This window comes from Ostrinia nubilalis, chromosome 25, assembly GCF_963855985.1.
Source record: "Ostrinia nubilalis chromosome 25, ilOstNubi1.1, whole genome shotgun sequence".
Lineage (NCBI taxonomy): Eukaryota > Metazoa > Arthropoda > Insecta > Lepidoptera > Crambidae > Ostrinia > Ostrinia nubilalis.
In genome coordinates this window covers 10,652,856-10,664,858 of record NC_087112.1, presented here as the reverse complement: position 1 = coordinate 10,664,858, position 12,003 = coordinate 10,652,856, and the positions used below count along the sequence as shown (strand labels likewise).

At 53.3% G+C, this 12,003-nt stretch overlaps 1 protein-coding gene across 1 annotated transcript in view; it reads left to right on the top strand.

Annotated features, from left to right (window-relative positions):
* The window catches only part of LOC135084121 (uncharacterized), a 57,172-nt gene that overhangs the window by 34,442 nt on the left and 10,727 nt on the right, over positions 1-12,003 (top strand). Inside the window, exons 24-56 of the mRNA XM_063978866.1 lie at positions 449-619; positions 2,141-2,532; positions 2,601-2,681; positions 2,743-2,823; positions 2,892-2,972; positions 3,034-3,114; positions 3,183-3,263; positions 3,332-3,412; positions 3,481-3,561; positions 3,630-3,710; positions 3,865-4,005; positions 4,070-4,150; positions 4,215-4,295; positions 4,360-4,440; positions 4,506-4,586; positions 4,655-4,735; positions 4,800-4,880; positions 4,942-5,022; positions 5,091-5,171; positions 5,236-5,316; positions 5,385-5,465; positions 5,534-5,614; positions 5,683-5,763; positions 5,828-5,908; positions 5,974-6,054; positions 6,119-6,199; positions 6,351-6,491; positions 6,646-6,789; positions 8,381-8,502; positions 9,121-9,266; positions 10,142-10,291; positions 10,630-10,712; positions 10,984-11,101. Of these exons, the coding sequence (XP_063834936.1) occupies positions 449-619; positions 2,141-2,532; positions 2,601-2,681; positions 2,743-2,823; positions 2,892-2,972; positions 3,034-3,114; positions 3,183-3,263; positions 3,332-3,412; positions 3,481-3,561; positions 3,630-3,710; positions 3,865-4,005; positions 4,070-4,150; positions 4,215-4,295; positions 4,360-4,440; positions 4,506-4,586; positions 4,655-4,735; positions 4,800-4,880; positions 4,942-5,022; positions 5,091-5,171; positions 5,236-5,316; positions 5,385-5,465; positions 5,534-5,614; positions 5,683-5,763; positions 5,828-5,908; positions 5,974-6,054; positions 6,119-6,199; positions 6,351-6,491; positions 6,646-6,789; positions 8,381-8,502; positions 9,121-9,266; positions 10,142-10,291; positions 10,630-10,712; positions 10,984-11,101 (3,471 nt within the window). The remainder of the gene's footprint in view (positions 1-448; positions 620-2,140; positions 2,533-2,600; positions 2,682-2,742; positions 2,824-2,891; positions 2,973-3,033; positions 3,115-3,182; positions 3,264-3,331; positions 3,413-3,480; positions 3,562-3,629; positions 3,711-3,864; positions 4,006-4,069; positions 4,151-4,214; positions 4,296-4,359; positions 4,441-4,505; positions 4,587-4,654; positions 4,736-4,799; positions 4,881-4,941; positions 5,023-5,090; positions 5,172-5,235; positions 5,317-5,384; positions 5,466-5,533; positions 5,615-5,682; positions 5,764-5,827; positions 5,909-5,973; positions 6,055-6,118; positions 6,200-6,350; positions 6,492-6,645; positions 6,790-8,380; positions 8,503-9,120; positions 9,267-10,141; positions 10,292-10,629; positions 10,713-10,983; positions 11,102-12,003) is intronic.

The following is a 12,003-nucleotide window of genomic DNA, read 5'->3' as shown; positions in this document are numbered from 1 at the left end:
AACAGGGCTAGTGTCGGCTCATATACCCATTTACCTAACACCCTGTATACTCTCTTCAGAACTACTACAGAGATTTATATTACATGCATAATACGCTTAGTAGATGGGTTCAGTTATGAAACCCAAATAATATTTCCAAGAGGATGTTTGTAATTTTTCTATCAATCTCCCAAAGTATTTTTCATTGTGCACCTGACAACATTTATACCATAGGGCCCTTGCCCACGGCGACTTTTGTGTTACTCGCATTAGTCGCATTTTGCTACGCAATACAAACGTGATGTCAATGCGCTACTAACGCGCTACAGTAGCGCGACTTCATCGCTACAAAAAGTCGCCATGGGCGGGAGCCCATAACCTTAACATCAGTTCTTGTTATGTCCAAAAAATCTATTTAAGATACTCAGGCCCTCCAAACATTACCACCAGCGTAACGTCATAATTCCAGGTGGAAGAGATGCAGTCCAAAGACCTGTACCCATACATGCACAGCGTGGAGGCGCTAGTTCGTCGCGGGCAGCAGATACCACTCGCTTTGTTCGAGAAGGACCAGCTGGCTTCCGCGCTGCAGTCTGCGCGGGAGTGGAAGCGAGGCGCGGCTGAGATGTTTCTCAAGAAGGTAACGTATAAAGTCCGGTCGCCGAGCCCATAAGCCTTGATCACACGTAGTCGTCGTCTCGTCGATCACAGTAGCTCGACTCCCGTTCAACTTACTAGGCCAAGTATCCACGCTCCCGCTGCCCCGCACTGTCTGGCTCGCTCGCTCGGCAGGTCTGAACGTGCACTGTCTTACCACTCGCTACTCGGCCAAATGATTGACGTCACGTCCACAGATTAGAGAAAAAGAAAAGTCTCAATATAACCAGGCCTGTTCATCTCCGCGAGTTTACATCGAAAACAAAACACGCACGATTGCCCCCTACAAGAGTACTATTCGACAAGGCCTCACATACGAGCGAACATTGACTCACGCACGCGTATTCTTGTGTATGATGGAAGAAAATAAAGAAAATGGTGTACTAAATACTGTGCAGTATTTAACTGCCTAAATAATAATAAAAACACAGAATGTACTTTTTTAAGTTGCCTCAAGACACTGAGAGGTAAATAAGTAGTTAATATTATTCATGATAATTCATGCTAAATCATGTATTTCCTCCGCCATTTTCCGCAGTTTGGCACCTCACGTCACATCATTTTACCGAAGTCAGCCCTATAGCTTCAGCGCAGTGCCGATCACTGACGTTTGTTAACAAAATGGTGCTTGACTCTTGAGACAGGCTAAATTACACCATATTGTTAATGACATTGAGCATACATTTTTTTAAATACCTTCGCGAAGTAAAACTTCTGTACGTAGTACTTATTATTATTCTGTGATATAACTGAACTGACTATGATAATTTCAAAACACGTGTGAACAGCACTCGCTTACATCACTGTCTTGACCGAGTAAACATTGTACTGTCTCGCCTGTTTACTCGGTACGTGTGATCAAGGCTATAGAATTTCGTCCAATGACCCCAAGCTACCTGCGACTTCGTACGCGTGGACCCTGTTTTACTCCCTTTTAGCGCTTTCACGTTAAAGCGTTAGTAGCGTGACTGCAGCGCGGCAGTGGCGTTTTTATAATGTGAAGGCATAGACCCGCTGTCACATAGTATGAAATTTTTCGCTTAAATGTGAAGGCGCTTTTAGGGGTGAAGTTTCGAGTATTTTTTTAGGGTTTTCCTGGAAATTATTAAAACTTTTTTCGCCGTAAAAAAAACCATTCTTGGACTTCAACGAACATAAAAAAAAAGAATTGGTAAAAATTGTCCAGGCGTTGTTAAATATGCGCTTACTAACACATTTTGGGGTTCATTTTTATATTATAGAAGACAAATATTCCGCTCGCGGCTTCGCCCGCGTGGAATTTTGTCTGTCACATAAAACTTTATCGCGCGCGTCCCTGTTTTAAAAACCGGGATAAAAACTATCCTTTGTCCATTCCTGGGACTCAAACTATCTCTATGCCAAATTACATCAAAATCGGTTCAGTGGTTTAGGCGTGAAAGTGAGACAGACAGACCGACAGACAGACTGACAGACAGACAGACAGAGTTACTTTCGCATTGATAATATTAGTATAGAAATATAGATAATAATGTACTTCAACCCCTTAGAACTGGCCGTACTCTCTCCTCGAAGCGCTATCACCGCGCACAGAATCCGTCAGCGGAGCCCGACGCCGGTCCCGCCCGCCAGCCGCCGAGCCTCCGCCCTCCTCGCTCGAGGCCGGGCTGTTCCTGCGACACTTCAGCGAGGACTCCACGCCCAGCGAGATCGTGGGCGCCTTCAAGCAGGCCGAGAGCAGGGAGCTGACGGCCATCAAGCTGCTGCGGTGAGTGTCGCGTCTGTTGTCGGAGCCGCCTCCTCGCTCGAGGCCGGGCTGTTCCTGCGACACTTCAGCGAGGACTCCACGCCCAGCGAGATCGTGGGCGCCTTCAAGCAGGCCGAGAGCAGGGAGCTGACGGCCATCAAGCTGCTGCGGTGAGTGTCGCGTCTGTTGTCGGAGCCGCCTCCTCGCTCGAGGCCGGGCTGTTCCTGCGACACTTCAGCGAGGACTCCACGCCCAGCGAGATCGTGGGCGCCTTCAAGCAGGCCGAGAGCAGGGAGCTGACGGCCATCAAGCTGCTGCGGTGAGTGTCGCGTCTGTTGGAGCCGCCTCCTCGCTCGAGGGCTGTTCCTGCGCCACTTCAGCGAGGACTCCACGCCCAGCGAGATCGTGGGCGCCTTCAAGCAGGCCGAGAGCAGGGAGCTGACGGCCATCAAGCTGCTGCGGTGAGTGTCGCGTCTGTTGTCGGAGCCGCCTCCTCGCTCGAGGCCGGGCTGTTCCTGCGCCACTTCAGCGAGGACTCCACGCCCAGCGAGATCGTGGGCGCCTTCAAGCAGGCCGAGAGCAGGGAGCTGACGGCCATCAAGCTGCTGCGGTGAGTGTCGCGTCTGTTGGAGCCGCCTCCTCGCTCGAGGGCTGTTCCTGCGACACTTCAGCGAGGACTCCACGCCCAGCGAGATCGTGGGCGCCTTCAAGCAGGCCGAGAGCAGGGAGCTGACGGCCATCAAGCTGCTGCGGTGAGTGTCGCGTCTGTTGTCGGAGCCGCCTCCTCGCTCGAGGCCGGGCTGTTCCTGCGCCACTTCAGCGAGGACTCCACGCCCAGCGAGATCGTGGGCGCCTTCAAGCAGGCCGAGAGCAGGGAGCTGACGGCCATCAAGCTGCTGCGGTGAGTGTCGCGTCTGTTGTCGGAGCCGCCTCCTCGCTCGAGGCCGGGCTGTTCCTGCGACACTTCAGCGAGGACTCCACGCCCAGCGAGATCGTGGGCGCCTTCAAGCAGGCCGAGAGCAGGGAGCTGACGGCCATCAAGCTGCTGCGGTGAGTGTCGCGTCTGTTGTCGGAGCCGCCTCCTCGCTCGAGGCCGGGCTGTTCCTGCGCCACTTCAGCGAGGACTCCACGCCCAGCGAGATCGTGGGCGCCTTCAAGCAGGCCGAGAGCAGGGAGCTGACGGCCATCAAGCTGCTGCGGTGAGTGTCGCGTCTGTTGTCGGAGCCGCCTCCTCGCTCGAGGCCGGGCTGTTCCTGCGCCACTTCAGCGAGGACTCCACGCCCAGCGAGATCGTGGGCGCCTTCAAGCAGGCCGAGAGCAGGGAGCTGACGGCCATCAAGCTGCTGCGGTGAGTGTCGCGTCTGTTGTCGGAGCCGCCTCCTCGCTCGAGGCCGGGCTGTTCCTGCGACACTTCAGCGAGGACTCCACGCCCAGCGAGATCGTGGGCGCCTTCAAGCAGGCCGAGAGCAGGGAGCTGACGGCCATCAAGCTGCTGCGGTGAGTGTCGCGTCTGTTGGAGCCGCCTCCTCGCTCGAGGCCGGGCTGTTCCTGCGCCACTTCAGCGAGGACTCCACGCCCAGCGAGATCGTGGGCGCCTTCAAGCAGGCCGAGAGCAGGGAGCTGACGGCCATCAAGCTGCTGCGGTGAGTGTCGCGTCTGTTGTCGGAGCCGCCTCCTCGCTCGAGGGCTGTTCCTGCGCCACTTCAGCGAGGACTCCACGCCCAGCGAGATCGTGGGCGCCTTCAAGCAGGCCGAGAGCAGGGAGCTGACTGCCATCAAGCTGCTGCGGTGAGTGTCGCGTCTGTTGTCGGAGCCGCCTCCTCGCTCGAGGGCTGTTCCTGCGCCACTTCAGCGAGGACTCCACGCCCAGCGAGATCGTGGGCGCCTTCAAGCAGGCCGAGAGCAGGGAGCTGACGGCCATCAAGCTGCTGCGGTGAGTGTCGCGTCTGTTGTCGGAGCCGCCTCCTCGCTCGAGGGCTGTTCCTGCGCCACTTCAGCGAGGACTCCACGCCCAGCGAGATCGTGGGCGCCTTCAAGCAGGCCGAGAGCAGGGAGCTGACGGCCATCAAGCTGCTGCGGTGAGTGTCGCGTCTGTTGGAGCCGCCTCCTCGCTCGAGGCCGGGCTGTTCCTGCGCCACTTCAGCGAGGACTCCACGCCCAGCGAGATCGTGGGCGCCTTCAAGCAGGCCGAGAGCAGGGAGCTGACGGCCATCAAGCTGCTGCGGTGAGTGTCGCGTCTGTTGTCGGAGCCGCCTCCTCGCTCGAGGCCGGGCTGTTCCTGCGCCACTTCAGCGAGGACTCCACGCCCAGCGAGATCGTGGGCGCCTTCAAGCAGGCCGAGAGCAGGGAGCTGACTGCCATCAAGCTGCTGCGGTGAGTGTCGCGTCTGTTGTCGGAGCCGCCTCCTCGCTCGAGGGCTGTTCCTGCGCCACTTCAGCGAGGACTCCACGCCCAGCGAGATCGTGGGCGCCTTCAAGCAGGCCGAGAGCAGGGAGCTGACGGCCATCAAGCTGCTGCGGTGAGTGTCGCGTCTGTTGGAGCCGCCTCCTCGCTCGAGGGCTGTTCCTGCGCCACTTCAGCGAGGACTCCACGCCCAGCGAGATCGTGGGCGCCTTCAAGCAGGCCGAGAGCAGGGAGCTGACGGCCATCAAGCTGCTGCGGTGAGTGTCGCGTCTGTTGTCGGAGCCGCCTCCTCGCTCGAGGCCGGGCTGTTCCTGCGACACTTCAGCGAGGACTCCACGCCCAGCGAGATCGTGGGCGCCTTCAAGCAGGCCGAGAGCAGGGAGCTGACGGCCATCAAGCTGCTGCGGTGAGTGTCGCGTCTGTTGTCGGAGCCGCCTCCTCGCTCGAGGGCTGTTCCTGCGCCACTTCAGCGAGGACTCCACGCCCAGCGAGATCGTGGGCGCCTTCAAGCAGGCCGAGAGCAGGGAGCTGACGGCCATCAAGCTGCTGCGGTGAGTGTCGCGTCTGTTGTCGGAGCCGCCTCCTCGCTCGAGGCCGGGCTGTTCCTGCGCCACTTCAGCGAGGACTCCACGCCCAGCGAGATCGTGGGCGCCTTCAAGCAGGCCGAGAGCAGGGAGCTGACGGCCATCAAGCTGCTGCGGTGAGTGTCGCGTCTGTTGTCGGAGCCGCCTCCTCGCTCGAGGCCGGGCTGTTCCTGCGCCACTTCAGCGAGGACTCCACGCCCAGCGAGATCGTGGGCGCCTTCAAGCAGGCCGAGAGCAGGGAGCTGACGGCCATCAAGCTGCTGCGGTGAGTGTCGCGTCTGTTGTCGGAGCCGCCTCCTCGCTCGAGGCCGGGCTGTTCCTGCGCCACTTCAGCGAGGACTCCACGCCCAGCGAGATCGTGGGCGCCTTCAAGCAGGCCGAGAGCAGGGAGCTGACGGCCATCAAGCTGCTGCGGTGAGTGTCGCGTCTGTTGTCGGAGCCGCCTCCTCGCTCGAGGGCTGTTCCTGCGCCACTTCAGCGAGGACTCCACGCCCAGCGAGATCGTGGGCGCCTTCAAGCAGGCCGAGAGCAGGGAGCTGACGGCCATCAAGCTGCTGCGGTGAGTGTCGCGTCTGTTGGAGCCGCCTCCTCGCTCGAGGCCGGGCTGTTCCTGCGCCACTTCAGCGAGGACTCCACGCCCAGCGAGATCGTGGGCGCCTTCAAGCAGGCCGAGAGCAGGGAGCTGACTGCCATCAAGCTGCTGCGGTGAGTGTCGCGTCTGTTGTCGGAGCCGCCTCCTCGCTCGAGGGCTGTTCCTGCGCCACTTCAGCGAGGACTCCACGCCCAGCGAGATCGTGGGCGCCTTCAAGCAGGCCGAGAGCAGGGAGCTGACGGCCATCAAGCTGCTGCGGTGAGTGTCGCGTCTGTTGGAGCCGCCTCCTCGCTCGAGGCCGGGCTGTTCCTGCGACACTTCAGCGAGGACTCCACGCCCAGCGAGATCGTGGGCGCCTTCAAGCAGGCCGAGAGCAGGGAGCTGACGGCCATCAAGCTGCTGCGGTGAGTGTCGCGTCTGTTGGAGCCGCCTCCTCGCTCGAGGCCGGGCTGTTCCTGCGCCACTTCAGCGAGGACTCCACGCCCAGCGAGATCGTGGGCGCCTTCAAGCAGGCCGAGAGCAGGGAGCTGACGGCCATCAAGCTGCTGCGGTGAGTGTCGCGTCTGTTGTCGGAGCCGCCTCCTCGCTCGAGGCCGGGCTGTTCCTGCGCCACTTCAGCGAGGACTCCACGCCCAGCGAGATCGTGGGCGCCTTCAAGCAGGCCGAGAGCAGGGAGCTGACGGCCATCAAGCTGCTGCGGTGAGTGTCGCGTCTGTTGTCGGAGCCGCCTCCTCGCTCGAGGCCGGGCTGTTCCTGCGCCACTTCAGCGAGGACTCCACGCCCAGCGAGATCGTGGGCGCCTTCAAGCAGGCCGAGAGCAGGGAGCTGACGGCCATCAAGCTGCTGCGGTGAGTGTCGCGTCTGTTGGAGCCGCCTCCTCGCTCGAGGCCGGGCTGTTCCTGCGACACTTCAGCGAGGACTCCACGCCCAGCGAGATCGTGGGCGCCTTCAAGCAGGCCGAGAGCAGGGAGCTGACGGCCGTCAAGCTGCTGCGGTGAGTTTGTGGAACTAACTTGGCCTTCAGTTTTTTTTTTTTTTTTTTTTTTTTATGTGATAGGAGGCAAACGAGCAGACGGATCACCTGATGGTAAGTGATTACCGTCGCCCATAGACACCCGCAGACCCAGGGGCGTTACAGGTGCGTTGCCGGCCTTTAAGATAAAGATACGCTCTCCTCTTGAAAGCTTGCAGGTCGTATCCGTCCGGAAACACCGCAGACGACAGTCCATTCCACAGTTTGTTTTTGCTAATTGTCAGTGCTTTTGTTTTTATTAATTGTCAAGTTGTAGATCTTGGCTACACGGGAGTTACTGTGCTACGGAGCACGGGCGCCAACGCAACGTTTTTTCAGTCAAGTAGCGCTGATCATAGCAAGGTGTTGCTCTGACCTTGGTAGTACTCAGCCAGAGACGACGACGTTCGCTGATTCTGCCTAAGTCAACTTGAATATGATATCGTGAGGATGTTCGTTCGTTTCAGCCGAAAGACGTCCACTGCTGGACAAAGGCCTCCCTCAAGGATTTCCACAAAGACCGGTCCTGCGCCGCTTGCATCCAGGCACTTCCCGCGACCTTCACCAGATCGTCGGTCCACCTAGTGGGAGGCCTGCCCACGCTACGTCTTCCAGCTCGTGGTCGCCACTCAAGAACTTTCCTGCCCCAGCGGCCATCAGATCTTCGAGCTATGTACCCCGCCCACTAAAGACTTTTTGTGGACGACTCCCCGCAGACTAAAGACTTTTTGTGGACTGATTAACAGTCCGACCAAATGCGCGCACAAATTGGAAGTTGACCCAACTATCGGCCGATTAAATGCCTGTAGTTTCTGGGGTGTCCTAAACGCTATACGAAGCGTACGACCTATTGATGCTACACGCCGACTACGTCAATATCTGAAAGAAACAACACATTTCTATAGAAAGCATTGTGACGCGGCCTACGGCGTGACACACACGAGCGTTGACTGTGCGTTTCGTTGACGCTGCGACGACTGAGCGGTGATGCTCCGTGATTCTACATTGAAATACGAAAAACCACATGCCACACGACCATGTGATACGGCGGCGTTACGACCACGTTCTGTCATTTCAACAAATCCGTTGAAATTACAGAACGTGCTCGTAAAGATTAACTACACTGAAATGTCCCACCGACGACATTGACAGAAGGGCGCCACCATCTTCGTTCAACTACATGGTTTCCACCGTGGCAAAAGTCGGATCTAGCGATCCGCTATTGACGGTGGCCCTCAGGCCAGTGTCAAATAAATGACAGTTCAGTGTAGTTCTTACGCTCACGGCCCAAAGAGACGAGGCGGAGAAGCGTGTTGCGTTGTTATGGCAACAAAGACAATGCAGCGCAGATTTTTTTGACAGCTCTCAATTCAAAGACCGACACCATTTACCAACGTCACAGTAACCAAACACCCCTCTGCCCACAGAGCCAAGAACATGCGCAAAGAAGTGCGCGCGGCGCCGACGCTCGGCGTGACGTACTGCGTGTGCCAGAAACGCCAGTACGGCGTCATGAGCCAGTGCGAGCTGTGCAAGGACTGGTTCCACGGTCAGTGATGATATTTAACATCTTTAGATATCCCTTTCTTCCTCCCCTTTCCTTCCCTCAACTACCCCTCGTAATTTGAATCTTGCTGGTACATTATCAAGTTTTTAAATTATTTTTTATCCGAAAGAAGAGAAAAAAGAACACTAGCCACAAAATGTTACCTCCAGCTGCGTTCATATTATTAACATTTTTGTTACGTGAATGTAACTCTTTTTTTTAATTTTGATTTTACGTATTTTTTCTGATATTTGTTTCACTATATAAAAAAGTGACGATGACGCTTGCTCAATAACTTACAACAGCACACTTACACCCTTACTAATAAAAGTATACACACTTGTAGAACACTTTCAAAATGTTATTTTCATATTAAACGTCACTATAAAACACTGCTTAACGAGCGTGTAATTTTTATTAGTAAGGGGTAAAAGAAGCTGTAAAAGAGAACTGAGACTGGCTGGAATCTATCTTTATAAATCTATTGTCAGTAACAGATCTGGTGACAGTTGCTAGGCTTTTGTCTTAGCACCGGTGTTACCAGATCTGTCGCCAACATCTATTAAAATGAAGGTGTTACGTCGCGTGCGTGTCTGATAAATCAATATCATCTTCCTACAGCGGCCTGCATAGCATCCAATAAAGAAGAGAGGGCGGAGTCCCCTGACCGAGTCGAGCTGCCCTTCCCGCGGCCCGAGCCCAAGTTCCTGTGTCCCGATTGTACACGAACTAAGCGCCCGCGACTCGACCGAATACTGGCGCTGTTGGTGAGTACAACTACGACATTTTCAGCAGTAATTGTTTGACAATATGTGTGGATTGATCTGGAACAATCAGAAGATCTGATATTTCTTATTATACTTAGTGTTGGCGCACACTGGGCGACACGCGACAGCGACAGCTCGGCTACGGTCGCTCGACTAGACACCTGTTCTTGTCAATTTCACATATTAGCTTGTCGTCGCGACAGAGTCGCGGTGTTACAATATTAAACAGAGGTGGAATTGTGTAAAGAAATCGTAATCATGTTACAGTTCATAACATACGATAAAGTCAGTTAAACAAAGCGTTTGACAGAATAAGCTACGTTATGAACTGTTATCTTCATAATTCATATGTGATATTTTTGGCAAAATTGTGTGCTTGCAATGGTGGTAACACTTTTTGCAATATTAATAACGAGTGGTTAGTTTTGTAATAATAAAAAAATAACGAGACGTTTGCGGGTCAAAACTGAGATGACTATTTTCTAATTTACTCATTTATACACAGATTCAGGGTTTTTTTGCTGTGATTCTTCCTCTATAGATGCCTTTTCAGTAGTTTTAATGCTTCTCCTACGACCGCTTCTTTTAATTTGCATCAGTGACGTGTTTAATTGATGACTTAGGTGACATTTCATTCGAAAAAATCTCATCCGCGGATGAGTTGTCTCCCTTTCAAATTTGTTAGGTATCGAATCGTCCGCAAAATATTTATCTTCGGATGAAACGTCACCGTTTCTAACTTGGAAATGTCGTCTCATCCGATTCATCTGCGGATGATATTTTTTCGGATGAAATGTCACCTAAATCCAATAAAATTGATACCCTAGCTGTCACTTCAAAGTTTGAGAAACACTGACATACTATTCCTTCCTCAGGTGTGGCTACAAAAGCTGCCAGTGCGACTAGCAGAAGGAGAAGCGTTACAGTGCGTGACGGAACGCGCCATGGCGTGGCAGGACGCTGCGCGTGCGTTGCTCGCTAGCCCTGCGCTTGCTGCCTTGCCCGCGCACGCTGAACGCCCGCAGGTAATTATGTGCCTTGTGTGTATGGCTTTAGGGTCTGTTTTTGGGTGATGAAAGATAGCTAACGCTATAAAAACTTCGTTTGTTGGGTTCTGGCACACGCTTAGCGACCGCAAGTAATTATGGGCCTTGTGTATACGGTGTTAGGATCTGTTTTTGCTTGATAGATATGAGGTTGGCTGAGTGAGAACTTCATTTGTCTGTTTTGGGTAATGAAAGATACCTGACGACGTAAGACCTTAAATTTTTTAATGTTATCGCCACGAACCTTTTTAGCTTGATGATCGATGGCTTTGAGGACTTTGAGGATATCGTCCCTAATATGATTTGTTTCTTTACAGACCAACAGAGAAAAATCGGACAAACTAAATGCAGAACTAAAGAAAGCTACAGGAAGAGCGCATGATGTATCACAAAATTCAAGGTAAATAAACAAACCTTTACTAATATAAATAGTTCGTTCGTTCGTTTCAGCCAAATGACGTCCACTGCTGGACAAAGGCCTTCCCCAAGGTTTTCCACAATGAACGGTCCTGCGCCGCTTGCATTCAGGCGACCTTTACCAGATCGTCGGTCCACCTAGCAGAGGCCTGGCCACGCTACGTCTTCCAGTCCGTGGTCGCCACTCGAGAACTTTTCTTCACGTAAATACTACTGAACGGTTTTTTATGAAACTATTATCTGTTTGTGTGTAGATCGTCGGCATCAGTAGAGCACGCGTATAGCGCAACACCGCGCTCGCCCGGCGCTCGCGTCGCTCCCGGTTTGCTCCACAAGCTCGAAGAACTTATGTTGGAGGGAGACTTGCTGGAGGTGAGAACTAGTTTCCCAGCAAAGTTTTGTTTCTTAAGCGATTGCATGTGATTTAACATTTCAAGTTCACATTAGGGGGTTGATTAGCCGGATTTTGATTTGTAACATTAGCTCGATGCGATTATATCTCCGACGTATCCTTATCGCCTAATATTGATACTGCTTTAATACATTACGGTGATCGGCATGCGTATTACAGAACCAGCAAGTTACCCAGTTGCTAGTTGTACAAAAACAACGCGATTGTCAGTTGCGTTTTTATTATAGGCTACAGTTCTAGCTACATTTCCAGTCATGTCTCGTTCTATTGCGGAGAATCACTGTTTGATTGGAGCGGGAGAAAAACCGAGAAGGGTAGCTGGAACTGTGGTCCACTGTACAATTTACAACTGATTACTAAGGCCCAGAACAGACGGTGAAACGCAACTGCAACGAAACTGCAACTGCTAGTTACTTTTGAGTTGCATCTAAGTTTCTGCCATAGCGTCCGTTGAGAGACCACACATGACGCGACCAGTTTGAAACTTTCAGTTTCAGTTTCATTCATCAGAATCATCACAAAGTTGCAGTTTCGTTGCATTTGCGTTTCACCGTCTGTTCTGGGCCTAAGACTCGGAATGACCCCGTGGATTGGGCAAACACTATATCAAGACCTGGTTATTATGTGTTGGCAACACACAAAGCCAGTGTTGCTTTTGGTTAGTAATGCCAGGCCTGTTCATCTCCGCGAGTTTACATCGAAAACAAAACACGCACGATGGCCCACCTACAGGATACTATTCGACAAGGCCTCACATACGAGCGAACATTGACTCACGCACGCGTATTCTTGTGTATGATGGAAGAAAATAAAGAAAATGGTGTACTAAATACTGTGCAGTATTTAGCTGCCTAAATAATAA